The following is a 27,397-nucleotide window of genomic DNA, read 5'->3' as shown; positions in this document are numbered from 1 at the left end:
TGATGGAGTGGTGGGGAGAAGAATTTTGCAAGTTAGATTGATTTACTGGGCTGTTGCAGTTTAGCAGCGAGTGAAGCTCTTGGTGTGAGAAAGAATCACCTTAGTGATATTCTGGAGCAGAGCAGGACCTAAAGAGAGCAGGGTAGAGAAAAAGAGAAACAACGAACGCTATCCAGTCTCGGAAAATGCAGTCTTTTTGAGACCAATGATTCTGATTTTTTTCTGCATCTTTATCTTTTTGAGAAATAGATTTTAGATGAAAGAAAGAATGGAAAGCTTGAGATTTGCTAGGTGGGAGAGAAGCCTTCAAAGATAAAGTAAGATTCTTTACAGTGGCAATTGAATGCCAAACAGAAGGCAATGCCAGTGATAATTGAGCCATGAATGCTCAGGGCCGAAGGAGTGAGTGTATTAATTTGTTTTATGTTTTTTCATTCAGAGAAGCAAGCAAGTTGCAGGTGTATTTGTTTATTTACATTTGAATTTTACAGAGTTTGTTTTTATTGCATTCTATTAGTTTTAATAGTTAAATATATCTGCATAACAAATGAAGTAAGTATAGTTGATATAATGATAATATAAATGAAGAAAGAAATGTATAATAAATAAAACCCAAGCAATGAACCTTGTGGAACCTCAAGGATCAAGTTAACGTTGGTGGTTGGTCCCGTCATTACACGTACAACCTGACAAAGATGATCGATTACAAATTTAAAATGATCAACCAAATGCCGCCTGAAAATGCCAAATTAATTGCCCAGTCTCCTGTCGTCGGAATCAATCAGTCGTCAAGAATGCAGCACTAAGGTCTTAACAGAGAGAGGACAGAGAGGTCCGTTATCTGCCTGAGGTTAGAGTAAGGTCCTTTGTCTGCCATCTGTCAGCTCGGTGTTGGTTTTCTTGTGCTGATGGAAATTTCTCAAATCAAACTATTGAAATGGAAAGTCGTTGAAAACTGATTTTACTTGAAATCAAGTCTTTTGAGAGGAAGGGGGAGGTTAGATTCGGTCTGTAGGGAGGGGAGACTCTAGATGAGTGGGCTTCTCTGTGGGAGGGTTTAAGTACAGGTTAGCTGAGAATGAGTAATGCGGGTCAAGAGCAGAGCAGGTTACAGCAGAGTTAACAGAGAGACACATATATAAGGCAAACGCTGTACGCGAGCCCAGCCGGATGGGGGTCAAGAGACAGGGGTTAGGAGAAGTAAAACAGCGAAAAAATTGGTCACGGAAGATAGTTGAAAAACCTCCAAATAACCTCCAAATAAAAACGGTTTCCCACAGCCTATCCCACTTTGAGGATTCGAGCAACTGTGGTTGGCAAGAGATTATTATTTATGTCCCTACCACTAAATAAAGAAGAAATCTTTTCCCTACTAGTTAAAACATACCTGTTAAAGTTATAGGAATGCTCGCGACACAGACAGGCTTCTGTCTCAAGCTGGGTCAGGCTGTGAAAGAAGAAGTCTGGGTTGTTTTTTTATTTTTTGTTATTTTAATATAATAGAGCTGCATGGCATATACGGATTAAAGAGGGATGTTTTTTAAGACCATTCCAAACATATACTTTCTTGCTTTTAGATTAGCTTAGACAGTTGGCAAGCTCTTGACCTGCTTGATAAATTCAGTCTGGTCGAGGGTCTTTACTGAGGTAGTTCTTCCTCCAGGTTATGTCTCTTCCAGAGGATCTCAGACACACTGTTGCTCAGAAGAGAGGCAGCCTATCCTGTCAGATGATGGTGATAGATCTGGGACTGCTCTAAGACGAAGAGGAGTCCAATCAAATACAGAAGGAATCGTGTCATCAATTAGAGATCGCTTCTTTTTTTAATTAGCACTATCAGTTAGACAAGGAGCACTAGAAGGTAGACATCAATCACTTCAAGAGTAATCTCTAGTAGTATAAATTCAAAAGGTGGGTTGTGGTGAAACAGAAGAGGTCTGTGGAGTGACTCAAATGCTCAATGTCGTTCCCATAAGCAAGACAGGGTCGACTGTGTGGCCGGTCTGAAGAAGTTCATGGTGCTCCTACAGAAGGTCTCAATCTCAGTCCAACACTCTGATGATTACAGACGAGCTCAACAATCATTATCAACATCCAAAAATTCATATCCAACAAACTTAAACATCTTAAGAACCAAACTTGATATAAATGATAATATAAGACCAAAAAAGCTGATAAACTTGAAAGAAATTCTGAAGATGAATTCTTCAAATTAAATTGTGAAGGCTGTAGAAAGAGTGAGGTTTTAAGAACAAGAACAAGAAAGAAATAGGGAGGATGAATTTTTATAATTGATTAATTAATAATTCGATTAATAGATTCGATTCACCGCCCTCGACCGGGTGCCTCGAGGAATGTATGAATTGATGAGGAGCGGAGGACTTGCATTCAGGCAGACATACATAGCAGGCATATTCTTCCCAGTCATTCAGGCAAACATATCAGAATGCAATCAATGATATTAAATGATTCAGTAACTAAGCTTAACAATGATAGAGATGTAAGAGACCAGACACATAGAATTATTTTGTTGCCAGCATCTAATTGTTAATTTAGTTATATTATAATTAATTTGTATAACTTGTGTTTCTATTGTATTAACTTTCTTCTGCTTTTTTTGGTATGGAAGTGGAGAAAGGGACATCTAAAGTAGTCTAGTCTCTAGGACTTGAATCGAAACTCTACGAATCGAATGGAGGAGCAGTACTCCCTGGATACTTCTCGTTCCTGGTCCTGGGTTCTGGTTGTTAAGTTTTGTTGTGGTGGAATTGCATATCGAAATGAGCAGAAATGATGAAATGTCATGAATCGATGACTCCCTCTCACCACAGAGCGTTGGGATGAAAGTCTTCTTCCGTTTCGTGGAGACCCCACATTATTTTTGGTGGCACCCCACACAGCCAGCACTGGGCACCACCTCGACTGCCGAGATTCCGCCTGTTGCAAAAATTAAGCAGAGGAAATTACCAAAATGGAAGAAAGATCACATTGTCCGACAACGTCTTGGCATAAGCACATAATTTCACGATTCATTTTTAGTAAGGTAGGTTACGGCGGTGCGGTCATTCTAAATCTGTGTGTATTCGCAATCCTGTATCTCCGCTTATCGCTCAGCCAGCCGCCGAGTTCAGATAACCTGCTCCGGCACTTGGCTCCAGGCACTCGCTTTATTCCGTTTCGCCGGCTAGAGAGAGTTCCCTGAGGATGCTCTGTGATCATGTGGTGTGTGTTCCTCAGGGAAAACTGGTTCAAAGGTGGAAAACTGGTTAAATGAGCTGTGCTGTGGTGACCGCTAGCAGAGAACTGAACCCTGCCCCATCCGGCTGCCATCCGGCTGCACACGGTTAACACAGCTGACTAACAACGGCTGCTGGCGCGGCTGGGCCGGGAGAGGGCGGGCATAGCTAGCTGAAGCTGCTGCGAAGGAGCCGGTGAACCGTCTAATAACAACCTGCCTCCAACCCAAGCACAAAATAACACTTTGTGTTGTGTTGTATCGTTATCAGGGAGGGAGGGGATAACTATACATGAGACACAAATTGAGCAAGAGGGAGCGGGGGAGAGAGGAAGTCATGTGCTTGTTGAGGCTGGCAACCAAAGCTTACCGGAAGAGTGAGATGATGCGTTCAGGAGCAGCTGGGAAAATCAGACAACTCAAATGTGACATACAACTGCAAACAGGTTGTATGCTCCTGGCCCGGCCCCTCTGTCAAATTTTAGAACCGATTGTGGCCCGCAAGTCAAAGTTTGCCCACCCCTGGTCTGACCTCTGACCTGTGTCGAGCTGCAGTAACCACACGTGGCCGGAGGAGGGCAGCAGAGCAATGTTTATCTCAGGTCTGGTCATGAGCGATGCCCAGCATTCAAATATGACACTCAGATGTTTGTGTGTGTTAACTTGACTTTTCTGGCATTGAAGATAGGTTATAATATGTCGACACTAAGCCTGCTAAATAATTAAAACTGTTGTTTGTGCGCGTTTTGTTAAATATGAAACAAAAACAAACTCAAAATCTTCCATTTGTAAGTCACTCCCGTTCTCAGTTTTAGAAATATAATCAGCAGGGGAAAAAACCATTACGTCATCTCGTACTGGCAGCATTGGACACAATTAGAGGGAAGGTGTAGCGATGCAGCCATGACAGCGCCCTCTGGAGGCCAGCTAGTGGATGATTTTAAGTCCTTATTCCAAATCACTGCACTGAAGAATCACACATTTAATTGTAGCTGCTTAATGCAAAACTTCCATAAGTTCTTCTTCCTAAGATTATTATACATTTTTGTGCAGGATTGTTTGAGATTTTTTTCCCATTGGACAAACCGCAGACAATTGTGCAATTTGTTAAAATAAAATAGTAAAAACCAACAATTTTGTCGCCTTAAAAAAAGCCTGATATATAATTTTTTTCTTTGAGAAACAGCATCTCTGTATTTTGGTAAGTGTTTTTTAGACCTCTTAAAAGGGGCTGATGGTGAACTTTCAAAATAAAAAGATGAAAACATTCTTTCTAAAATATTCTAAAAAAACATGTGAAATTTAAAAACCTGAAATGGTCCCTTGTAATGCATGTGTTTCATACACACTGGCCCAGTTCACTCCAATTACAGTTAGCCAAAGATATTCATCCCCAAGAAATGGAATAAATGCAAAAGCCACCAAGACGACCCGATTGAAAAAGATTTTAATAAGCATAGCCACAGCCACATGATGCAACACAGACGAGAGGTCGGGATGAGTAGGCACACACAGAGCCGAGAGTCCTCCGGGTCGACGGAGGTCACGCAGCTAACCCGGAAGAAGCAACACCCCAAAGAAGAGGACAGTAATGCAGGGGGTCTACACATGCAAGCAGGAAACATCATGTTGCTTCTATGATAAACGTATGCTCCCCCGGAATCATATATCTATTCATTTAGCAGTTCTCCCAAAGTATACTCACTTCCCAGGTAAAAGAGAGGAAGAGGAAGAGCACTCCCCCCCACCCTCTAAAATGTCCACACAAGTGAACTATGAGATGATTAATATGTAACTGATGCATCCAACACATCTTATTTTCACACCAATGACTCTGAACTTCAAACCTCATCACCCTACTACTCTGATATCAAACCTCCCCCCACCCCTCCCTCGGTGAGGGACGGCGCTCAGCTGCTGACGATGCGCCCGGCCCAGGTCTCGTGCTTGGTCCCCGGCTTGAGGTGAGTGATGGTCACGTCCACCGCCTGCACCTTCTGCTGCTTGGGAGGGATGGAGCAGATTTTGTAGCTCACCTCGTCGCCTTCCATCAGCACGTACTCGCCCTCGATGCTGGAGGAGAGGGGGGGGGGGGGAGGGGGGTTAAAGGTTAAGCAGCGGGAGCGAAGCGCTAGTCGGGTTCTTTTAGTCTTCTAAACATCTGGAGGAAACATCTGTATGATATTTTAAAAAGATTTTCTTTAACTAAACTATATTTTCTATCTAAATGACATCCTCACGTTGTTTTTATACATTCCGACAAATGTTTTGTATGAAAATATGAAATAACTACTGGAAAGAAGCATCAAAACAGCAACATAAAATATCATAAAGATGTGTCGACTCTTTGTTTGGATTGAGAGAGACATTTATGTTCAACAGAGGAAGAAAAAAAACAGAGCATTACTAATTTCATTAGTCAGACCATCAGGAAGAGTTCACACAGCTCATAGAGAAGCGAACGCATTAAGAGGCAATCGCACACGGGAGAGTCGACCAATCAGAAGCCAGCAACACGGTCCAGACAGAGAAAGCCCTCGTCACCCCGAGTCCATTCAAACCGTATCCAGGGAACCTTTCTTTATTGCCGATTCACAGCACACTGTGTTCAAAGTGTTGGTAGGCACGTGTGTGTGTGTGTGTGTATTTGTGTGTGTGTGTGTGTCCACTGGAGATGTCCATGGGTTTCAAAGCCTGTGGCTGATAACAAAGGCTCTGCGGTGAAGGTCATCAGATATTCTGCTGTCCTCCTACACACTCCTGCAGCTACTGCCACTGCTCTGTGTTTGTGTGTGTGTGTGTGCGTCTCTACTACCACACATTCATTGAGGTCAGTGATTAAAGCAGCCCTCTCATCATTCATTCGGTCATCAGAACATATATTGGCGAGTCCAAATAGAAGATTGCACACTTACTCCGAGATGTGGACGAAGATGTCGGCGCCCCCGTCGGACGGCGTGATGAAGCCGTGGCCCTTTGAGCGGGAAAAGCACTTACACACGCCGGTGAAGGCCGGACCCTCTGACGCACGAGCAGTCCTGCAGGGAGAGTGTGTGTGTGTGTGTGGGGGGGGGGGGGGTTGGTGAAAGGTGAGAGAGAAAGAAAATAAATAGTCAGTGACCGTGTTTACATGCATTCGAATAGCTGGCTTAGTCGGACTGAAATCGAATGATCCGTTTCATGTAAACACCTTTGTTCGACTATGTGCGGTCCGACTACGATCCGATTAACACCCCTGGATAACTCGAGCCGATCCGGTTGATAATTCGACTATCGCGGCATGTAACGGTGAATTGGATTAGGAACTGGACTTTGCGTCTTTGCGCATGCTTGAGATCCCGCCGCCCTCCTCCCCTCCCTCCCATGTCGTGACCCGGAAGTCGAAAGAGACGATAATGTCACTATTTACATCATGCAAGAATAGTAGAGGATGCAACCGCCTTGCTCTCTGTTCGCCATCTTTCTCGAAATGTTGTTGTTGTTGGTTGTTGTTGGCAGTGGTGAAGAGGTCAAGCGGAAATGGCTGTATCGCCACGAGTTGTAATGAAAACAGCGCCACCTATCGTATCAGATGTGACATGCTTTCGGCCAATGATTGGAATTACTCACTGCCATGTATATTGGGATAACAGCAGATCCCCCAAAAGATAGCATAGTCCGACTAAAGCAAGATTAGAATTATACCATCATGTAAACGCACCGAGTGTCCTACTCTGTCAACCTGGAGGAGATGTGTCTCCCTCTCCATCAAAAGTTATTAGAGTGTCGCAGTGTCCAACGGGGAGAGACCAAGAGTGTGTGTGTTTTGTGTGTGTGCACTCACGCCGAGCAGGTCCGGTTTCTGCGTGTGGGCAGGGGGCTGGGGATGAGGTATCCTCTCATGGGGGAAGGTGAGCGGTCTCTTTGTCTGCAGGCCGGGGACACACACACACACACACACACACACACACACACACACACACACACACACACACACAGAGTTCAACTACTGGTATCTGAAGGATATCCCAGTGGTTTAGTGTCATTCCTGTTCAGTCGGGGGAAGTAAAGTCAGAATCAGAGAACGGAGACGGAGGTATCAGACTCGTTATGAACTACGGAAAAGCTGGATTCTTTCCCATATTGCATCTTTCATTAGATGCAAATATCACGCTGCGGTTTGTAACGCAGGCTTTCGCTGTTTTCTGAGGCTTCACAGTACTTTTCACAGACTCAGGAGTAAACAGATCTTAAGGCATCTTCAAAAGTCGGTGCACTGTCCCTTTAAGACTGGTTATGGTTACAGTTTGGTGCATGGAGTCACCGGTGCTCAAGATAATCGGCCTTTACCTGAAGACACTGGGGAACATGGGGATCCCGCGGAGGTCAGCGGGGGGGTCACCGGGCGTAATCCCTCGATGGGCGTGGCCTGAGATGACATCGCGAAGCAGGTGGAGTCAAAGGGCTGGGAGGAAGGAGGGGGTGTCGCTGAAGAAGATGTTGAACACCTGGGAGAGAGCCGGAGGAGATAGTTCAGTCAGCTGAAAAAATTCCACACACACACAACAAGATGGGAGTTCACCGCACATCTGAGCTCCTGTGTGATTGTGATGCGTCAGAGTTTCTCGTCATGAAAATTCTTCTGGAGAAAACAAAATAGCAACAGTTCGACCTCGTCGGCAGTCGAAGCGGAGAAATCTCTCGTCCTTTTTCCGAATTATGTTCTGCCATTAAACCAACTGCAGTGTGTAGAAAATCTACTTCCTGTTTTTACTAGTGCTGTGAAAAATAAATGATTGATGATTATTTTTTTAGATTTTTTTTTTTATTTTTTTTTTTGCATGCGCGCAACTTGAGAAGAAAACCGTATGTTGTTGTTGTCTCCAGCAGCATGTCATTCTGTCTTCTGTCGTCGCGCGTCAACACTACTCCGATCTCTCGCCGCGCCCAGATTCCGCGCCCGCGTCGCGCCGCGCGCACGCGCAAAAAAAAAAAAAACCCCCCCCCCCCCATCAACAACTCGGCTTTTCGTGCAGAGCTCAGCCGCGATGCGCGCACACTGGTGAGCAAGTTATGTGCACCCCTGTGTATAAATGTATATATCCGTCTTTTGTCATAAATCTTTATGTTCTCACAAAAATCGGTAATATGATAATTAATAATTACAGAAACCTGTGATTAACCTGATTAAATTTTTTAATCGTTTCACAGCCCTAGTTTTTACTATTTCAGTGGTTACGAATTGGACGGATCAGTTCGAAAACAATGCTGAAACACCTGTGTGGGTGGAGAAAGTTATATGATTAATCCACAGAAACCTGTGATTAACCTGTGATTAAATTTTTAATTTTAATGCAGCCCAGTTTTTATTTTTACTATTTCTAGTGGTACGGAGGACGGATCAAGTTGAAAAAAAATGCTGAACACTGGGTGGAGAAAGTTATATATATATATATATTAGTGCTGTGAAAAATATGAAAATAAGTGTGTTAATTAAACGACTAATTAATCCACACTTTTAATTTTTTTTTTTTGCCATTAAGCGCGCACATCGGAGACGAAAAAAGTCTGTTTTTGCCCGTCCTCCAGCCTCATCTCTTCTGTTCTGCGGCGCGCTCCGACGACGGCGGCGACTCGCGGCAGAGCTCCGAGCTCCCCCGATAAATGCAGGTTCTGAGCAGCATACACCCCGTGTATAAATGCAGGTTCTGTGTGTCACGCATTGAGCGTGAGACTCACGCACTCCCGCCACACATCGTATTTCTCACGCTGAAAAAAAACTCTCGGCTCGTTAATGTTTTAATGCAGGGGTGTTCTATATGTCGATCGCGGTCGCCGCAGAGTTCCGATGCTGGTCTGCGCACATCGGGACCGAGCAAAGAAAAGTATATATATATAGCGTGGATGAGGCCCGACTATGACCTGCTCTTGGAATAGCAAAATAATAATTATCTCAGGTTTTTCTCGAGAAAGTCACATCATATTTACAAGACGGATCCTTTCTTGCCAAAACCAGATTTTTAAAACCATCTTGAAACATTGTTCATGCTTGTTGGGGTTAAGAGGCGTCCGGGCCAACGTGCGGGCGAAGGTTATGGGTCTGAGCCCCGACCCGTGCACCTCCGAGATGTAGTAGCAACGCGCTGTGATTGGCTCAGAGCAGACGTCCGTCAGTCGGATCACTGGTGCAAAGCCGATGCACGGACGCGAATGGATGCGAATGACGCAAACTTTCACGGGGACCGCGCGAATAGCATCATTCGCCAAGAATTCGCCCCGACGCCGAGTTGTGAAAGCCGATCGGCGTTGAGACGCTTCGCCCGTCGTGCCGTTGGTGAATCAAACTGGCCGCTGCTACTCTAGTAGCGCGACAGGCGGCAGTTATCCAGACAGACGGTGAAATTCACTGTGAGCCTACGGGTGATGTCATGGATAAATATAGACGATATTAATGTTATGAACCCAAACACGAGGGCGTTAGATGTCCACTCTTGTGGGAGGTCCTCAACAAGCATGAAGCAGTTAGTTCTTCCGTGGTGGATGGCGAAAAAGATAACCGGAGTAAAGCCACAGAGATAAGCCCCGCCCCTCTAAGAAACGAATAAACCACAAATAAGGGAGCGAATGAACGAATGTAAGTGGCGCCGCCGAAAATGTGCGTCATTCCCAACCATTCGTGGACTTTGCATGGGATCTACTCGCAACGCTTTTGGGTTTTTTGGCACAGCTTTTGATCAAACTATTTCCATGATTTGTTATTAACCTTTGAGTTCATGGAAATCAAACGCCTTGGAACCGACTTGAAACAAAGCAAAATGATTCCTTTCACACACAGAGACGCTCTCCAGCGCGACTCGTGTGAATCCCTTCGGCTTTCAGAACCAGTGGAGAGAGCGTGCGTCGGATTCTCTCCACCACACAAGCTGGATAAAAGAAGGATATGCGAAATCGCAGCTATCAGGACTTGCCAGCTGTTGCTCGGCCTGTTGTCCCGAGATGTTTTTGTATTCATTGACAGTCCAACAACAGCAACGAGCACCCCGCTCAGCTATCTGTGCCTCCTCTTATTCTGGCCCTCTCCTCAGGGTGTCACGACCCAGCCAGTCAGTGCATCCCCACTTCCTGGATACAGCAGGAAAAAAGGAAGCAGCCGCACATCTCATCCCCTGCAACCGCCACAGAGGGGAAGTGACTCAGTAGCTGAGGGTGGTGGTGGTGGTGGGGGCTCTTTCAGCCCCACACCCAAAGACTTTTTCTTATCATTGACGCATCTTTCAAATTGTCCGACGGGTATCGCTGTGTGGAAAAAGAAAGAAATGTGGAAGAACTGTTCCAACATGTCTCACATTTGCAAATGCTTCCTTGATGATGTTTAGGACAGATACAAAAAATAAGTGACGTGGTTGTGAATAAGCTCAACCTGATCGCGGCCCATCTACAGCCGATGGGGGGGGGAGCATTGGCAGAACGGGTGTGATGAATGAGAGTGACAAACGCTGTGTTGAGGCAAAGGAAGCTTCTCCGACAGGATGCTAATGATCCTCAGCAAACAATGAAGCACCGGAGGAGTTAAGAGGGGGACTACTCTTAAACCGCGGCAGATGAACCTCAACGTGTCCTTGACTGAATGTCAACATGCCCCCAACAACCCTCCCCCGTTGCGTTTCCCGACAGGGTTGTGGCATCATTGCCTTTTCTTCTACTTGGACTCGTGTCAAGTCAGGGTCGTGAAAAACTAAATAGGACGTTACCCAAACTGCTGTGAACAACAATAAACCTTCTCATTCCCGCCATATGGCAGAAGAGCAGCTTGAGAATATCAGAACTTTGACCCCGTTAGTTTCAACACTTTTACAGCCGTGAACCGAGAGTCAAGTCCGGATCAGCGGCCGCGCTTCTTTTCATGTTTGAACGCCGTCTGGGTGGTGAAACCATCCCATCGCTGCAGGGGGGGGGGGGGGTCCTACTGTAGGCTACAATGACCCCCGACACCGGCCGGTGAATCACAAACCCTTTGCCCACTGATAAAACACATTCCACCAAGTGGGAGTCAAAGTTCACGCAATGATAAAACTGACATTTTGGACAAATACAAACGCCTAAAGCAAGACGACGGAACTTTTACACTCTGAGGCCACATGTGAGAATTATAGGATGAAGCTAGAGGTTTAAAAATGTATCGAATGGTAATAATAATATATTCGATTTATATAGCGATTTAGAAAAATTTCAAAGACGCATCGGAAGATTTTGTTTTTAACGTTAACATTAGCTACCATGAGCCAAAAAGAAGGTTCTGCTTCTGAATTTCAAATTGAGAGCCTTTCAAGTGAAACTTTGATGACACTGCCTTTATAAAAATGGATTACTGCACTCCTAACTTGGTGTACAACTCCTTCACGGTATTCTCGGATGCAGGTCGCGTGTTCCGTGTTGTTCCTGCTCACAGAAAAGCAGGATGGCAAACAGATGCAGCTCTCCACACACACTCCAAAACACAATGAAACCTGATCCTGTGTTTGTGTCCTGCCCTCTTGTGCATCATACCACATGCAGACCAACTGAGTAATACGACACCTCTGGTGGGAATAAACCTCAGAGCTACAGCTGAATGAGTTCTGCCCCAGAAAGAAACACGGAAAGAGGAATTCATATAGAAAACCGTGGCGTCTCGCCTCAAAGGCTCCTGTGATGACTTTAATTGTTATTCTGTTAGGTACAAAAAATTATATTGTGAAAGCAATTCTTGAATAAATATAGATATAAAAAAGGCGAGCATTACCAGGTAAAGTAACTCTGGTCTACCAACATAGGACATGGACCCTCTTGGCCACGCCTCCTGCGCGGCTGAGGTGCGACGACAGACAAATGTGTCAACTCTTTCTACAATTCATATTAAAAAAGTAATCAGGGCCCAATGTGACATGACTCACGGTCGAAACCTTCAGAGACATTCAGTTTACGAGGACATGAGACATTGAAGCAAATCCTCTCATTTGGAAGCTTTTTTTTTTTAACTTAGAAAAATGACCTCTTGGCTGATTATCTAAACTCTTGACAATTAATGTGTTCCTCCAATCGACTAATCAATTAAATCAACCAGCTGTATCTTTGACACGAGCCACACGTTTACAATGTCTGTGCAGACGTACTGCGTCAGGAAAAAAGGAGTAGCAGTCGTACTTGTACAATTTACCTATAAAACGGCAACACACACACACACACGTCCTGGTGATTGCCTCCCAGATTGGCCCTCTTAGGCTACTGTACCTTGTGCGTGCTACAAAGGTCAACTGACGAGCATCACATGTGTCGTATCAGGATCTTGCGCCTCAATGCTATAAGAATGTGGAAATAGACTAGAACTAGATCAATTAAGACTTTTGCGATGTCCTTCCAGGCGCCTGTCCAGATGACTGCCAACTGGTTTGGACACCGCCAGTGGACAGCAGCGGCTACGCAAAATCACCGCATATCTTTAAAAATGGCAAATTTGGCTGCGGGGATGAGCATAACGTTTCTCTTGCAGGAATTAAACCTCAGCCACACGGTTATGGAAGTGAAAGGAGGAGAGGAGGAGGGCTCTGTGTTTACATGATGCTCAAACAGTCAGAGTTATGAATGTGAAGACGTCGGCCATATTATCTGACCAGAGAATTGTTGTTGCTGTTGTTGAAGCCGTGTACATTCCTCATGATGCAAATTCAAAAACAATTTGCACCACAGGAATGTGCCACTGGTTTTGTTTGTCATGCCTTTGTTGTGTCACGAAGGGACTGCATGACAGCAAGTGATCCTTCAACCGTCCAGTTGACGATCCACACATGCAGTGTTAAAGTCGAGTCTCATTTGGATTTCTCTTTCTTAAAACCCCCCCAGGACAGGATGAGTCAAACATTTAAAAACATGTAACAGAAGGAAAAAGACAGGAATCTGAAGGGGATTTTTATAAATCTTGTTGACATATCTTTGGCATACAACAAGAGACACGTGAATAACAAACCCAGGGTTGAAACTGGGGAAATGTGTTTCTCAGTTCACTGGGACTCGAAATGCATGAGCGTTTTCACTGAAGAAGCTGCTTGCTCACAGACACCGATCTCTCGCCGCATAATCAACCAGCGAACCGGTTGCACACAGCCTCTTTTTTCCTGGGTTGGGTTCTTCTCTTAGCTGGACTATTGTGTGCATGCAAAATAAAAAAGGTAGGTTAAAGTCCGCCATGATGGCTGATGTTACATCAAACTCGTTTCCATAGCAGCTATTTCTCGACATGCAAAGATGGATGATGATCGCTGCTTTATCTTCCCACGTCACTGGCATATTCACATATTCTCCGACTTATTTCACCTTATGAGCGAACCAGCGAGCTTTTCCATCAAACAGTAACGTGCTTTTATCAGCCGGACGCATTATGCACAATCTCAGGAGATAATGACTTCACTTTACTGTAACGCAGCCTTTAAAACAAGGACAACACGTACGCCGTAATACGATATACAAAGAGGATATCTACTCTCATATCACGATATTGATAGGTCAATAAATTGTCAATGTTATATCGATATAGGCCTGTTGATCAGCCTCAGCATGAAGCAAAATGCTCCTCAAACTTGATATAGTAACGGCCACTCGCACACAGATTTTAAAATGTTAAGAAATCGGTGGTCAAAGGTCACTGTAATATCACAACACACATTTGTGTCCATCACAAATAGAAATGCTAATTAGGGCAATTTCACACAAATCATTAAGGGGCGATCCCAGAATGCAATGCACGTGCTTGTTATTTAAAAACGGTTGAAGATGTTTGTTAAAAAGGCTATTGCAGCTTATTCGTTTACACGCTCAAGTCTGCTAGAATTTTAAAATATGTGCTGTCAAAATGCAGGCGTTGCCGTGAGGAATCTGTCGCAAGTAGCCTGATGGTGTTCAGACCTGGTGAGGAGCGCACTTCAAACTTTTAGAGAGAGCCACATCCTGACTGAAACTATGTCATGACCCCACATCCCCCATCCCCATCCCCCAACGACAGGCCCTAACAGAACTAAAAAACAAGGTATTTCCCATCAGCCTGTTCTCCTGTGTGGTTAACGCGCGCGCACATAAGCACTTCCCACGTATAAGGAGCCGCTGACATACTGACAACGTCCCGCATCTATAACTATACATTATATTCAAGTGGAAAGGAGTGATGAATATACACACACATCAAAAGGCACACTTTTGCCTTTTTCCTCCACAAAAGGTTAAAAACCCCATTTACAGCATACACGTTTACACCTGTACAGACGAAATAAAAGCACGAATTTAGAGCACGGCCTGTCAAAACACCACAACTAGACTTGTTCTTCTCCAATTAAACTAATATTCTTGCACTGATTAACTGCACATAGACATGTGTTCTACAAGTATTCATATGAAGCTCGTCTTCAGCACTTAATTAACTCGAAACGAGGATTGTGTTGAGAGAACATCTTTTGAATGAAAGCGGCGCGCATGCGCACGCACGCACACATGCACGCACACGTTACCAAAAACTCTCTTTCTGTCTGTTGTGGACTCGCGCGTGCTCGTGTGCAGCCCCCCCTCCCGAGGAAGCCCGAGAGGCCAGGAAAACACAGCCCGTAATGGAAAAGGAAGCGCGTGGAAATCAGTGGACTTGAGCGCCAATAAAAAGTTGCCAAGAGAAAACGAGACGCGAAGCTCGACAGCAACTCCTCGCTCTTCACTTCCACGACACAACATCAATGATGGCGGTGTGCAAACCAACGTATTTACATCAAGAGACCGTATAAGAGACCGACAACACGACAGCGAGCTTGTGATAAACATATGGAAGTGATCTCACGTTGACTGCTGAGAATTTATCCGTGATGCGTTCACGGCGGTGTCACTTTGTTGTGTCTTGGAGCATCACTCACCTCGTTCACCGCCAACAACTTCACCGTTGAGGGGCGTTCTGGACCCGGGGAAACAGGTCCGACGAGACCGGAGGAACAACTTTGTGTGGAGTTTAGGTTGTTGTGTTTGTTTGCTCCGCCGCGGTGAGAGTCGTTGTGTTTGTGTGTGTGATTCACTGACCACGACTCACTGCAGCGCTCTCTCTCTCTCTCTCTTTCTGAAGGGGCGTGGCTGATGTGAGCTCTTTACCGTAACGGACGCCACAGTGCGGCCTCAGAAACACGCTGCGCACCGTAAATACAAGGACAGCCCGCAACGCTGCCAATGTTTACTTTGACATTACATGTCATTTAGCTGACGCTTTTATCCAAAGCGACTTACAATAAGTGCATTTTACCACGACTTACCATTGCAGATGGCCTAATGGCAATTCATTAAAATAATCATTTTAAAACGGACAATTATCAAAGCAAGTCATTGAAAAATCTTTATTGTGCAGTGGATATAATGTTTTCAGCGTTCTGTTCCTTCTGAAATATGAATGTAAATAGATAGAGATATCAATATAGGATAGATAGAGATATTAAAGATCACTATATTTTTCTGATATGAGGAAAAACGTTGATGGATTTTGTGTGGGTCAGCGAGTTGATCATAGATAAAGAATGTGATCTTGTTACAGTCAGCGTGAAGGTTGAGCCAGAGACATGATATTTATAGCATGGTTTTGTCCGGAGGTGAGAGATAAAGGCTTTCCCTTTGGAAAAAATTCTTAGGCAAAGTTGAGGTGGTCCGGGAAGGAAAGAGGTAGGCGACTGGGGGTGATTCCTGGAAGGAGACAGCTGGGGGCATCTGGCATCCTGGTGCTAGGTGCCTATTCCAATTGCTGGTACAGGCTGGAGCTTTTAATCAAAACATAGAAAGCAGGACAACCGATGGACGAGAAGAAATCGTGTTGAACAAGTTACTTTAAGATGTCTTTATTTCCTTATAACTTATAGACAGTTTGTGTTGATGCATCTGTTACACCTGTGGGCACATGAATCGACAATAATGCAACTTTACTCTAAAAGAGAATGTTCTATGAGGAATAACAACCGTACTTAAACTGGTTGAACTGGAAAAGTGTCATAGTTCATGGGAAGCGCCTCCTCTCATTTTAGCAGAGGGAGACATTCCTGCATTTAGCCCTCCTTTTTATGGAACCAGCTTCCACTTTCAGTCCGGGAGGCAGACACAGTCACCTCCTTTAACCCTTGTGTTGCCTTCGGGTCATTTTGACCCGAATCAATATTACACCCTCCCCCCGCCTATGGGTCATTTTGACCCGATTCAATGTGTCACCCTCCTGTTACCTTTATATTTACTAACATATTTTACCCTTTGGGTTCAATTTGACGCCAGCAATTAAAACCTCCAGAAAATTATTAGAATTAATATTGTTTTCCAAGTTTAAGTGTGAGGCACTTTATGTTTGTTTGTTGACTACCGAAAGAACACCGACATTAAACATTGAATGGGATCAAATTAATCCGAAGGCGGGGGGAGGGTGTAATATTGATTCGGGTCAAAATGACCCGAAGGCAACACAAGGGTTAAGAGTAGACTTAAGACTTTCCTCTTTGACAGAGCTTATAGTTAGGGCTGAATCAGGTTCACCTGGTCCAGCCCCTAAAGATGCTGCTATAGGCTTATAGGCTGCTGGGGGACGTTTTGGGATATACTGAGCATATATCTCTTATTCTCTCCCTCTTTATGGATGAATTTCCATCTCTTCATCACACATTACTAACTCTGCTTCCTCCCCGGAGTCTTTGTGACTTCACGTCTCATAGGGCCCATTGGAGCTGGCTGTATCTGATGCCTCCTGCCTGGTGTGCTGGGCTCCTGTCATGGCCCTGCTGATTATATATAAATATATATATATATAAATATTTGTGATATTGGGCTATATGAAATAAACTGAATTGAACTCTGATTTTTTTCCTTCCGTTTAAGGATTTCTGTAAATCTGTTTCTACAGTGACATAGACGTTTACAAAAGTACTGTGTAAGCTGATAAAAACACAACGCCCAGCTACGAAAAACTGCAGCTGTGCACTGGAATTCCTTTTTTTAACTGGTCCCTTTTATAACCGGTCAACTGAGGATCCCTTTTGTGCAACTCATGAAGAGAAAAAAACAAAGAGAGCGGCGGCATTAGCAGGAACAAAGGGTGAGCCACCTCCCATATGCCCTTCACCTGGACAGAAAAACCCATTCAACCCATCACAAAAACAACATCAATATAGTTAGACCCTGGCAATGTATTCTTCTTACAGAGTAAACTTTTATTAAAATGATAGTTTTAGTCGGTCTGATATACTGAGAACATTTAGAGTGCCACAAATGATGATTCTCTTGGCCTTTTAATATCAGATTACGACAGGAAAAAGTAGCATGGCCCTGGACCAAATAAAGCTTCTTCATATGCACTCAATATTCAAAATTAACCAAGCTTAATGGAGAAAAAAAATGAACAAATGTCTTCCTTTCTGAGTTTCTTGAGATGCATTGCTTTGGCCGGATGCTAAAGCTGCAATTAGGTCTGTGTGGCAGCAGATGGTGGAAAGGACACAATGGAAGCCTTTTACAATACATCTCAAACGGGCAGTCTACCATTGAAAAAAGTTGTAAACAATTACATTTGACAAACAGGCTACTTTGTGACATTATGGGTTCCACAAAGAACCCTTTTCATCAAAAGACCCTTTTTTGGAAGAAAGAGTTCAAGGATTCTTGATAGCATGGGTGTTATACGGGGAACACCCCCAAAAGACGTGCTTGTGAACCATCATGGTTGTTGGCTGCACTGCACCACTTTAGGCCTTTGTCCAGATGACACCCATGGAATATAAAAGGGAAGTAGAAAATCCGGGGTGGATTCTTAAAGAACTTCTTTGAATATAAAAGGGTTCTTGATAGACTTCCTTGGGCGGGTTCTAGATAATTAAAAAAAACTTGAAATATAAAAGGTAACTTGATAAGATTGCCCTGGGTGGGTTCTAGACACAAAACAGGGATTGAAAAGGGTTCTTGTTACACTGGATGGATTCTGGATGAAATAGACGGGTTCTTGATAGACTTCCTTGGATAATATAATACTCATACAGCAAAAATACTGACTGACTCAGTCGTTTCAATCAGTCAAATAAAACAAATTTATTGCATAAACACTGTCTGAAATTTATTTTTGAGTTACCTGCCCATGACGGGTGGACTCAAGAAACCACACACATTTTGTTTTTCACACAGAAACTAAACCCTTTCCAGTGCCATGTATCGACTCCATCTGCTCACCGGCGTGTCCATTGGATCCGGTGCAACAGAACACAGGAGAAGTGAGAAACTACAATGTGACTCACATGTCGGGCCAACTTTATTCAATTGTCTTTCAGCATTTAGCACGAGCCGCGTGCTAAATTCAGACCCTCACACACACACAGGCACGCAAGGTGTGTAAAGTGTGTGCGTGTTTGGGGGTTGGATTACTAACTATAGGCCCAAATAAAAATCTGATCTTGGAAGTGTTTTTTTAAAAATCTGGAAAAACAAGTGGACATTTCTCTACATTAGCAGCAAGTTTACAGCCATAGAGCAGACGAGACAGGGCTGAAGCCATTTAAAACCTCTAAAAATAAGGACCTGAGCAACTCCCCCACCCTACTCTCGCATGAACTACACGGGTAACATTTGGGAACAATGTAAAAAAGGGCCCGGACATATCCGGTGTCTGCGGAACATGCTCCGACATGTTCATACGCTACGGTGCCGATGCCACCAGTCCAGATCCCCGTCAAGTTATTGCACACAGCAAATATCTGGACTTTTTATTTTGGAACGGGACGATTTCTTTTTCATATCACCCCATCTACATCGTGTCCCAACGTTTCCTGCGTATAATTAGCTTTGCTCTACCCTTTTAGCCCGTTAGCGTATCTAAAATCAAGGACCAATTCAATTTGGCGTGTTCTTGAGTCTCTACTTCACAAAGTGGAATTGACTCTGGATTCAGTTTACATTAAAAAAAAAGGGGGACAGGGTGGGTTATCTTTGAACTAGGCCTACCGACAGCATAGAACAGACATACAGAAGATACATTTATATATTAGCTTAGTATATATAATATACAAACAGTATACATAGTCTCTGTGACAGTGGACAGGAGGAGAGGAGACAAGAAAGATGGACGGAGACCTTTAGTCCCCGTCGGATTCCCAGTGTGTGTGTGTGTGTGTGTGTGTTACAACCTTTTCTCATCAAAGCTACGATCTGTGTTTGCCATCCACAGTTTATCCGTCCCAGATCCTTCCCTGCCTTCGGGAGAAAGCGGGACCGACGCTGCTCGGCTTCAGTGTACACAGGTTACTTTAGTAACTATGGGATGGTGTAGTCGTATATACGGGTAAAGTAATCCTACGGTTTTACCAGGTCAGTGTAAAAAAGCGACAATCCTGTTTAGCAGACCTACGGCCGGGCGAACCCGAATCTCGAGGGTAACGGTGACAAACATGTATCGGAAATCTGGAATAACGTTCTTCTCGCACGTCAGCAGGTCGGACGCAGGTTGAACCCGAGGAACCGTGACAAGCACAGGGCGCGGAGCGCCGTGGCGAGGATGCGAGTGTGTGTGTACAGCTGGGTGTGTACAGGGGAAGACTGAAGAGAATCGGTTGCACTCCTGAAAAAATAATAAAAGGGGAAAACCGAAGAGACAAAAGGAGGTAAATCAAACATCCGTTCATGAACAAGGTACAATACAAACGGAACACAAAAGCACGCGGCTGTCACCACAAGTCCCGCCCACCTTGTCGCCGCGGTCACATTGTTCTGCTGTACTGAATGCCGGCCTTGGAGGCGATGTTGGACCAGGGCAGCAGAGAGCGCAGCAGCGACTGGGCCTGCCGGTACAGCCTCTGAGGGATGGAGCAGGGGCTCAGGCTGGCCAGGCTGGAGCCGATGTGCTGGATATAGTCAGTGGGACAGGAAGTCAAGGAAAACGGGAGCGTTTATATTTAGAGATGAACCCGTTGGAAATTCCCTTGGCTGAATCCGTCTTCTTCCGCTTTCTTCAAAAGTCGGTCAATTACGATTCCGGAGACATTTTTTCGTTTTACTTTGTTATTGCCTAAAGTTACTGTCTATAGTGGATATTGAGAAATAAATGATTGTATTTGTTTCGATGAAAAACAAAACCTGTCATCGGTAGTTGTAATTATATTTAAAATAAATGTAATTGAAATCATTTGATTAATTCATCTTGATGTTAAGCAGTTAAATTCCCTCTCTAATATCTATCGTTAGTGCTGTGAAAGCTTCTCTTTGAAAGAACTGGATTTATCAAAGTTTATTGTCAAACTACAACTAAGTTTGTTTTTCCAAATGTTTTTTAAGCTTCATTTCAAACTTCCAATCGTGGACAAATCCCCAGCTTTTTGCCATCCACGCAGACGGCGTGACACGGAAATATGAGTGTGTGTATATTATCGAGCATGCGTCTCCTCATTTCCACAAAAAGGATATAATATCGTCCAGGGCGGATGGCCCCCGTTAATATAGAGCACGTATGTGAAGCCATCTTTGAGGATGCCTCGTATGGAGTAGTAGTAGGGCAGGTAGTGGTGCTGCCGGAAGTCCCTGTTCTCGTAGAAGTGGATGGCAGTGATGTTGGTGGTGAGCACGTGCAGGTAGATGGCCTTACAGTGGTCCTGGGGCGTGGTCGAGATGTGCTCCTTCAGACTGTCCAGCAGTAGGGAGCCTGGATTGGTAGAAAGAAGAGCGCAAGCACAATTAATTCAATTTATGTTGGCCACTGGATTTTGAAACTTTTTTACCTTTACACTACCGTTCAAAAGTTTGGGGTCACTTAGAAATGTCTTTATTTTTCAAAGAAAAGCACTGTTTTTTCAATAAAGATAACATTAATCAAAAATACACACTATACATTGTTAATGTGGTAAATGACTATTCTAGGTGGAAACGTCTGGTTTCTAATGAAATATCTCCATAGGTGTATAGAGGCTCATTTCCATCAACTATCACTCCAGTGTTCTAATGGTACATTGTGTTTGCTAATCGCCTTAGAAGACTAATGTCTGATTAGAAAACCCTTGTGCAATTATGTTAGCACAGCTGAAAACAGTTATGCTGGTGATATAAGCTATACAACTGGCCTTCCTTTGAGCTTGAAGAACAAAATTAATACTTCAAATATGAATCATTATTTCTAACCTTGTCAATGTCTTGACTATATTTTCTATTCAATTTAATTCATTTGATAAATAAAAGTGAGTTTCCATGGAAGACACAAAATTGTCTGGATGACCCCAAACTTTTCAACGGTAGTGTATACTAAAAGATTTTTTTTTAAATAAATAAAAAGTTTTTATTTTTACAAATCTCTTTTTTAGAGTTCTATATAACACGTCATACGATAAAAACACAAATCATCAACAAAACAGAAGAGATTACATTTTAAAAACCTGTCGAAATCTATTGTAACAAGAACAATTGATGGTAAACTGGTTGAAGAGATGAGGGAGTTTAGATTCCAGCTCGTCTGCAAGTCATTGCAAGAGCTAAAATAAAAACAGGCTCAGTCCACAAAAGGTGGCACCTCTAAGCAGAACCGTTTATTGGGCCTGAGACCGGAAGCATTCTGAACAAATACAAACTCAGAGCTGCATGGCGAACTTGCAGAAAAACGCCGTGTGCATTCAAATATAGCAACGCTGCATCCTGCGGATAGCGAGTAAAGGCCGACGTGCTGGAGGCGGAGTTTCAAACGGACCTCAGAGCGGCGTGATGAAGTGGGTCGCGTAGGGCAAAACCCGTGGGACATGCAAATCACTGATTTGTGCTTTCACATTTAAATGTAAAGTCTGCTTGGTGGCATTTTTAGAAAACAATATAGGATGAAGATCGGATAACATCGGCTGGACCAGTGCATTGTAGAATTTGAATACATTTAAATCCGCTCAGCCATCAGGATTTTGACATCCGTCTACGACTTAAGCCCGTTTTGGCAAAACGGGCTCCATCAGAAGCACGCAGGATGAGTCGTTAGCGGTTCCTGTTACAGCCGTTAAAACGGTGATGATTCTCAGGCAAGTTGTGAAGTCGAGGGCGGTGTCATTTTTTCGAAGCGTTTTCACGGACGAGGACGACTTCATGGAAAGTTAAGTTTCTGTCGGAGGGTGTAAGTCACATCGTCGATAAGCAAAGAAAACTACAACGACCAACTTCCTGTGGGATTCAGACATGTGTGCAGGCTGTCGGGGTGCTCGTGCAGGTTGGAGCTAAAGCCTCCAAAGCGATGTCTCTCCAGCGCAATGAGCTTGTGTGGGAAAGGTACCTATGCCATGTTTCCTGAAATCTTTGACAACTCCCAGGCTCAGGATGTAGGCTACCTGTGTGTCCACAGGGAAACTGGAGGCCATGATGTCTCCATCCTAACACACACACACACACAGATAAAGAGTGTAAGAAAACCGCAGATTAAGATGAGGAATTCCTTTTTTCCTTCTCCCATCCAGATTTTTCAATTAAAAACTTTATGTTGGAGCTATTTAGTTTTAAGGTAAAGTAAGATTGATTATTCATTGCTTATTTAGGTTATATTTATTAATGTTAGAAGAGCTTTTTTCTTATGATAGTTTTAGTTTAGTTTATTGTGATTGTTGTTTAAATATTTAGTTTTAGGATCACTGATTGGGTAACACTGGGCACCTGTGGTTATATGTAGGTGTGGGTAGCTTCAGGACCAGCATGCACCTGGGCGGCCTCTGGTTTTATACCAGCACACGAGAGGCAGTGTCAGCATTTTGTTTGTTCTTTTTGTTTGTTTAGTAAATAAATTATAAGAATAAAGGCATACAGAGATGGACATTACTTTCTTTTGGCTGCATCAACTTAAAACCCAGTGTCAGTGGCAAATTGAGTTTTATTTGAGTTATTTGGACGAATTGCCACTTCAACGACATTCAATTTGGTATTTACATTTGTAATCCTCTCAAAAGGATCTTTGAGTTTGCTCATCTGCTGTACACCACTGAAAGAGCTTCTGAGTGCTCCCTCATCAGCACAGCGTCTTTAATCTGTGCCCAGCCAAACGACCCACTCGGACGGCAGATATTCAAAAGGCAAAGACTCTTCCAAAGGGAAATGAAGTTCCTTCCACTTAGTATACGGCTTATGATAACCTGAAGTGAGGGGAGTAGATCTGACATCAGCCCAATGAAACTTTTCCGCTACTGAATCCTATTGTTTTATAACAGTTGAGTTATTCGTCTTGAGCGATTCATTTGCCACGCCAATGTATTTACTCAAAAACAGTCTTTCGTCAAGAGTACCTCCACACAAAACGGCAATAGTACCTGGTAACGAAACAATCAGAGTAACATTTATGGTATTTTAAGAATCACGGTAGATTTTTCTGCGCGTCGCACCTCTTTGTGTACTTTGGTCCGGCCTTTGATCTCAGCCACAATCATTCCCACGATGCCCCCTCTGAAGGTGGCCGCGAGGGAGAAGAACTTCTTGTTGGAGGTGATGTCCTGATACCATGAGTCTGGGTACCTGCAGGCAAAGGTCAGAAGGGCTCATATCAGGGTCTGTCACCCAGTCCAAATAATGGGCAAAGGCTATAGGCTAAATAAACAAAGGCTTTTAACAGATTATATATATATATATATACAGGGGTGCACATAACTTTTTCAGTGAGTACCGGGAGATGGTGTTTGGTCCTCACTCCATATGTAGCGTCACCTTTTGTGACGTCCACCTACTGGGGGGGGGGGGGTGGGGGTGCTAGTGAGTGTGCTCACTTGCGTGCGCGCCGGCATCGAAGCTCTGCCGCACGCGAGCCGAGAAGAGTTGTTGACGGGGGAGGCGAGGCGGAGAGCCGAGAAGTGTTGACACGAGACAGAAATGACATGCTGTTGTGTAGACACGATCAATATCAGATGGGTCAAGTACGCAAAGGCGCGAAGTAACAAGTGGCATTACGCATTGTTGATTATTTTCACGCATGCGTACCTGCGTACCAGTTATGTGCACCCCTGTATATATAACTATATTATATCGTCAGTAAAGTTAGTTATGTCAATTTGTGTGATCTTGTAAGCCCATATAAGTGTAATGCATGAACACGTTATTCATTCCTTCCTCTACTCCAGGGGTGTGCAAAACTTTTGAAATGTTCCATTAAATATTCTTGTTAATCTTGTTTATTTAACATTAGTTTTAATAATGACACATCGCAATTAAAACCTCCAACCGATCTGTAAATTGACTGCATCCATATAGACAACGGGCAAAGCAAAAAATAATTAGAATAATTTTAATTAAATATAAGTGACATCGGTTTTATGGTAATTCAACAAATAAATAGTCTATTTTAAAAGGTTTGGTATACTTGTGCGAAATAAGTACTTCACAAGTAAAAAGTACTCAGTAATTTCTCATTTTAATTAAAAACTAGAGTGCAAAAATAATCACATTGTCTGAGAAATCGAAATTAGTATTGTAATTATTAATTGCGTGTGAACCCATTAAAGACGACACACTATCATATTGAGATATCGCCGAGCCCCACTAGTGTGCCGGTGGTGGCACACGAGATGTTTTTCAGTTACTATAAATTTGTGAACGCCCGAAAGTGAATTTAATATTAATGCCATCGTCAACTAATGTGGGTGCACAAGAGGAGTAAATAAGCGAGGATGAATGTAAATCTGAGAAGAAGTTGGCTTATTTTATCAATTGTTTTGGGGTTTTACCCTACAACACATGTACACATGTTCAAGGACAAATAGCACTTTCAGACTTGGATGCAAATTGGACAAAATGTTTCAAACGCCCACAACTCCCGACGGGCTGTCCTCTGCACGCTGAGCGACGACTCTTACTCGATTGGGAACCAATCCCCACAGAGCAGCTTGACATTCTCTATGTCATCGTGGCAGAGGAAGCGGAGCTGGACTTCACTGATAGCTGTGGGAGGCACCACGTCACTCATTCACACCTGCAGGGACAAACCGAGAGCAGAGAAAGGTTTGTCAATGGGTGTTTTGATGAAAAAACACATCGTCTGTAAGGATTCGAGGTAACGCAGGGTTATTCATTGAAACACAAATGACCATTTTGGGGGTTAAGCATTCTTTTAAAAACATCACCCCAAGTTCTGGTACACGGTGCTGGGCAATTATCTCTAAAAAAACGTTTTGGAATCATTAGTTGCAGCCTTAATCTGTACTGACAACTCTTTGTTGTGCAACTATAATAGTACGGCTGGAATATGATGAATTGATTTATTGTTCCGGGTCATAATGACATCAAAAAGTGTCACTAAACTCCAAGGAAGCACATCCAATGATCACATGCCGCTCTGTGTAGTGGTGGGAGTGCAGCATTTAGAAATATGGTGTGTCAGTGCATTTATTCTACGTCTACTGACATGTTATTTCTGACAGATTCACGGACTAGAAAAAAGTGAAGAGACCCCAAATCAGGAGTGAATGGTACCATCTCCTCTCCAGGTTATTGACAGCACACAAAAACCATCTGCAGAGAATGCATTGTGTCCATCTCTTGACCGTTGACAGCATGCAGACTCGAAAAAACAGAAATGATTTCATCCAAAAAAAACAGTTAAATGTCACAAGTGGACAATCCACATAAACGAGTTTATTATTTCTGACTACATTACCCATGTACCCCAAACTGTCATAACGCTTCATGTTATCAACCCACGTTATATTGGAGAGGTCTGCTTGTATTACAAGCAGCTAGCTAGTGATTTTATGCAGGGCTCTCAAGTTTTGAAGACAGGCAAGCGTGAGATTTCCATCAGCACCCGATACAGCTGAAAAGTTGTTGACGGGGGGGGGTGCTAGTGACTATTTTTTAGCTCCATCCCAATGCGCGCAGACCGGCGTCTGAGCTCTGCAGCGGAACAATCGATCGGCGTATTGAGCACCCCTGCATTCAAGCATTAAATAGCCGAGAGGTTTTTTCAGCGTGAGGAATTCGATGTGTGGCGGGAGTGCGTGAGATAAGACCGAAATGCGTGAGACTTGAGAGCTCTGCTTATGTGTGACCTCCACGTCCACGTGTATCACCAAAACGAGAGAATAAAGCAACCAGGCTAACCCGAGTTATCGCTAGCGAACCGTCGGTTGCGAAGCTAACATACCTCGTTTCAACACTCGGACCGGAGGAAAGTCGAGGAGGACGATATTCCCGGGGTATCTGGCGGATGCGGCCGCTACTCCGGACACAGCATGACCAAACACCAGTTAGTTTGCGACTCTCAACGTCGTTTCATTCCTGTGGCAGTGCTACACAAAGCTAGCCGAAAGCTCTCGCCGCATAGAGAACAGCTGGGTGTTTTCTTCCTGTTTGTGGCTGCTACAACGATGACGTCACGCGAGTTTTTTCTTCTGAGTTTAGAGTCGGTCGGTGTTAAAACACCGTGGCGCTGTATCACCACCTACTGGCGCTGAATCCAAATAAGCAAAATAAATCGACTCGTTTTTCCGGTGTCCTTTTTGCTGCGATGATAGAATAAAAGTGGCAATATTACAGTGCATAAATACTGTTACCATAAAAATATGCCCGCGCAGAAATATACTTTATCTTTTTCTCAGTGACTTTTATCGTTTTTTATTTAACCATTTACAGTTTACTGGGGGGGGGGGGGGGCTGAAAGAAAACAAGGTGGGGGAGGGGCTGAAGACCGCGGTTTGCCCATCCCTGATCAAAGTCGAAAATAATGTGACGTATTTGATGACGTCATCAGTTGGCTTTGTACCTTTGATTCAGAAGGTATAATACTAGAAGGTATACAGAAGGTATACTTTTTTTTGGTTAGAATCTTGTAAACAACTCAGTTTTTTACATTTTTGGAATCACAATTTAACATTTAAACTCCAATTCAACATTTTTCAAACCCCAAAACAACAAGGAAAAGAAATGTCTCGCTTTCCCGCAATCCCTGTGGTTGTCCGAAGCTCCAGGCATCTTGTTTTACCAGTGTACGAACCAAACTGGACCAAATCATACGTGTCTGATGTTTTTCCAAACATATCGGAAGGATATAGGAATATATACTACAAAACCATTGATGAAAGGAATATTTTGACCAGACCGGAGTGGGAAAAAATGCGTTCCAAACCAAACAAGCCTGAGGTCCAAAGGGTTACCAGGCAGGAAACGGAGATTAATCCAAATAATTCATCC

The 27,397-nt window shown here is 43.7% G+C and overlaps 2 protein-coding genes across 2 annotated transcripts; both read right to left on the bottom strand.

The window, feature by feature from the left end:
- Positions 1–4,664: 4,664 nt before the first annotated feature.
- Positions 4,665–15,304, bottom strand: carhsp1 (calcium regulated heat stable protein 1). The gene is made up of 5 exons (XM_056408205.1): positions 15,139–15,304; positions 7,551–7,722; positions 7,059–7,153; positions 6,151–6,273; positions 4,665–5,308 (listed from the first exon to the last, which is right to left on the bottom strand). Exons 2-5 carry the CDS (start codon positions 7,653–7,655, stop codon positions 5,146–5,148), a joined length of 486 nt encoding a protein of 161 aa, XP_056264180.1. The 5' UTR covers positions 7,656–7,722; positions 15,139–15,304; the 3' UTR covers positions 4,665–5,145.
- Positions 15,305–19,748: 4,444 nt separating this feature from the next.
- On the bottom strand, positions 19,749–26,791 carry nat15 (N-acetyltransferase 15 (GCN5-related, putative)). The gene is made up of 7 exons (XM_056408202.1): positions 26,352–26,791; positions 25,066–25,181; positions 23,605–23,734; positions 22,512–22,608; positions 20,681–20,915; positions 19,965–20,134; positions 19,749–19,838 (listed from the first exon to the last, which is right to left on the bottom strand). Exons 2-6 carry the CDS (start codon positions 25,173–25,175, stop codon positions 19,978–19,980), a joined length of 729 nt encoding a protein of 242 aa, XP_056264177.1. The 5' UTR covers positions 25,176–25,181; positions 26,352–26,791; the 3' UTR covers positions 19,749–19,838; positions 19,965–19,977.
- Positions 26,792–27,397: the final 606 nt, after the last annotated feature.

Source organism: Pseudoliparis swirei, chromosome 23 (genome assembly GCF_029220125.1).
Source record: "Pseudoliparis swirei isolate HS2019 ecotype Mariana Trench chromosome 23, NWPU_hadal_v1, whole genome shotgun sequence".
Classification (NCBI taxonomy): Eukaryota; Metazoa; Chordata; class Actinopteri; order Perciformes; family Liparidae; genus Pseudoliparis; species Pseudoliparis swirei.
The sequence above is the reverse complement of the archived record's forward strand: the minus strand, read 5'-3'. Positions and strand labels throughout refer to the sequence as shown.

Excerpts from the sequence above, each read along its gene's own strand:
- carhsp1 (XM_056408205.1), bottom strand. The coding sequence starts at position 7,655 with ATGTCATCTCAGGCCACGCCCATCGAGGGATTACGCCCGGTGACCCCC. Across the intron at positions 7,154-7,550 it reads CTTCAGGTAAAGGCCGATTA|CCGGCCTGCAGACAAAGAGA; the intron begins TCTTGAGCACCG and ends GTGTGTGTGTCC. Across the intron at positions 6,274-7,058 it reads AGAAACCGGACCTGCTCGGC|GACTGCTCGTGCGTCAGAGG; the intron begins GTGAGTGCACAC and ends CTCTCCCTGCAG.
- nat15 (XM_056408202.1), bottom strand. The coding sequence starts at position 25,175 with ATGAGTGACGTGGTGCCTCCCACAGCTATCAGTGAAGTCCAGCTCCGC. Across the intron at positions 22,609-23,604 it reads GGACCAAAGTACACAAAGAG|GATGGAGACATCATGGCCTC; the intron begins GTGCGACGCGCA and ends TGTGTGTGTTAG. Across the intron at positions 20,916-22,511 it reads TTTCAGGAAACATGGCATAG|GCTCCCTACTGCTGGACAGT; the intron begins GTACCTTTCCCA and ends CTACCAATCCAG.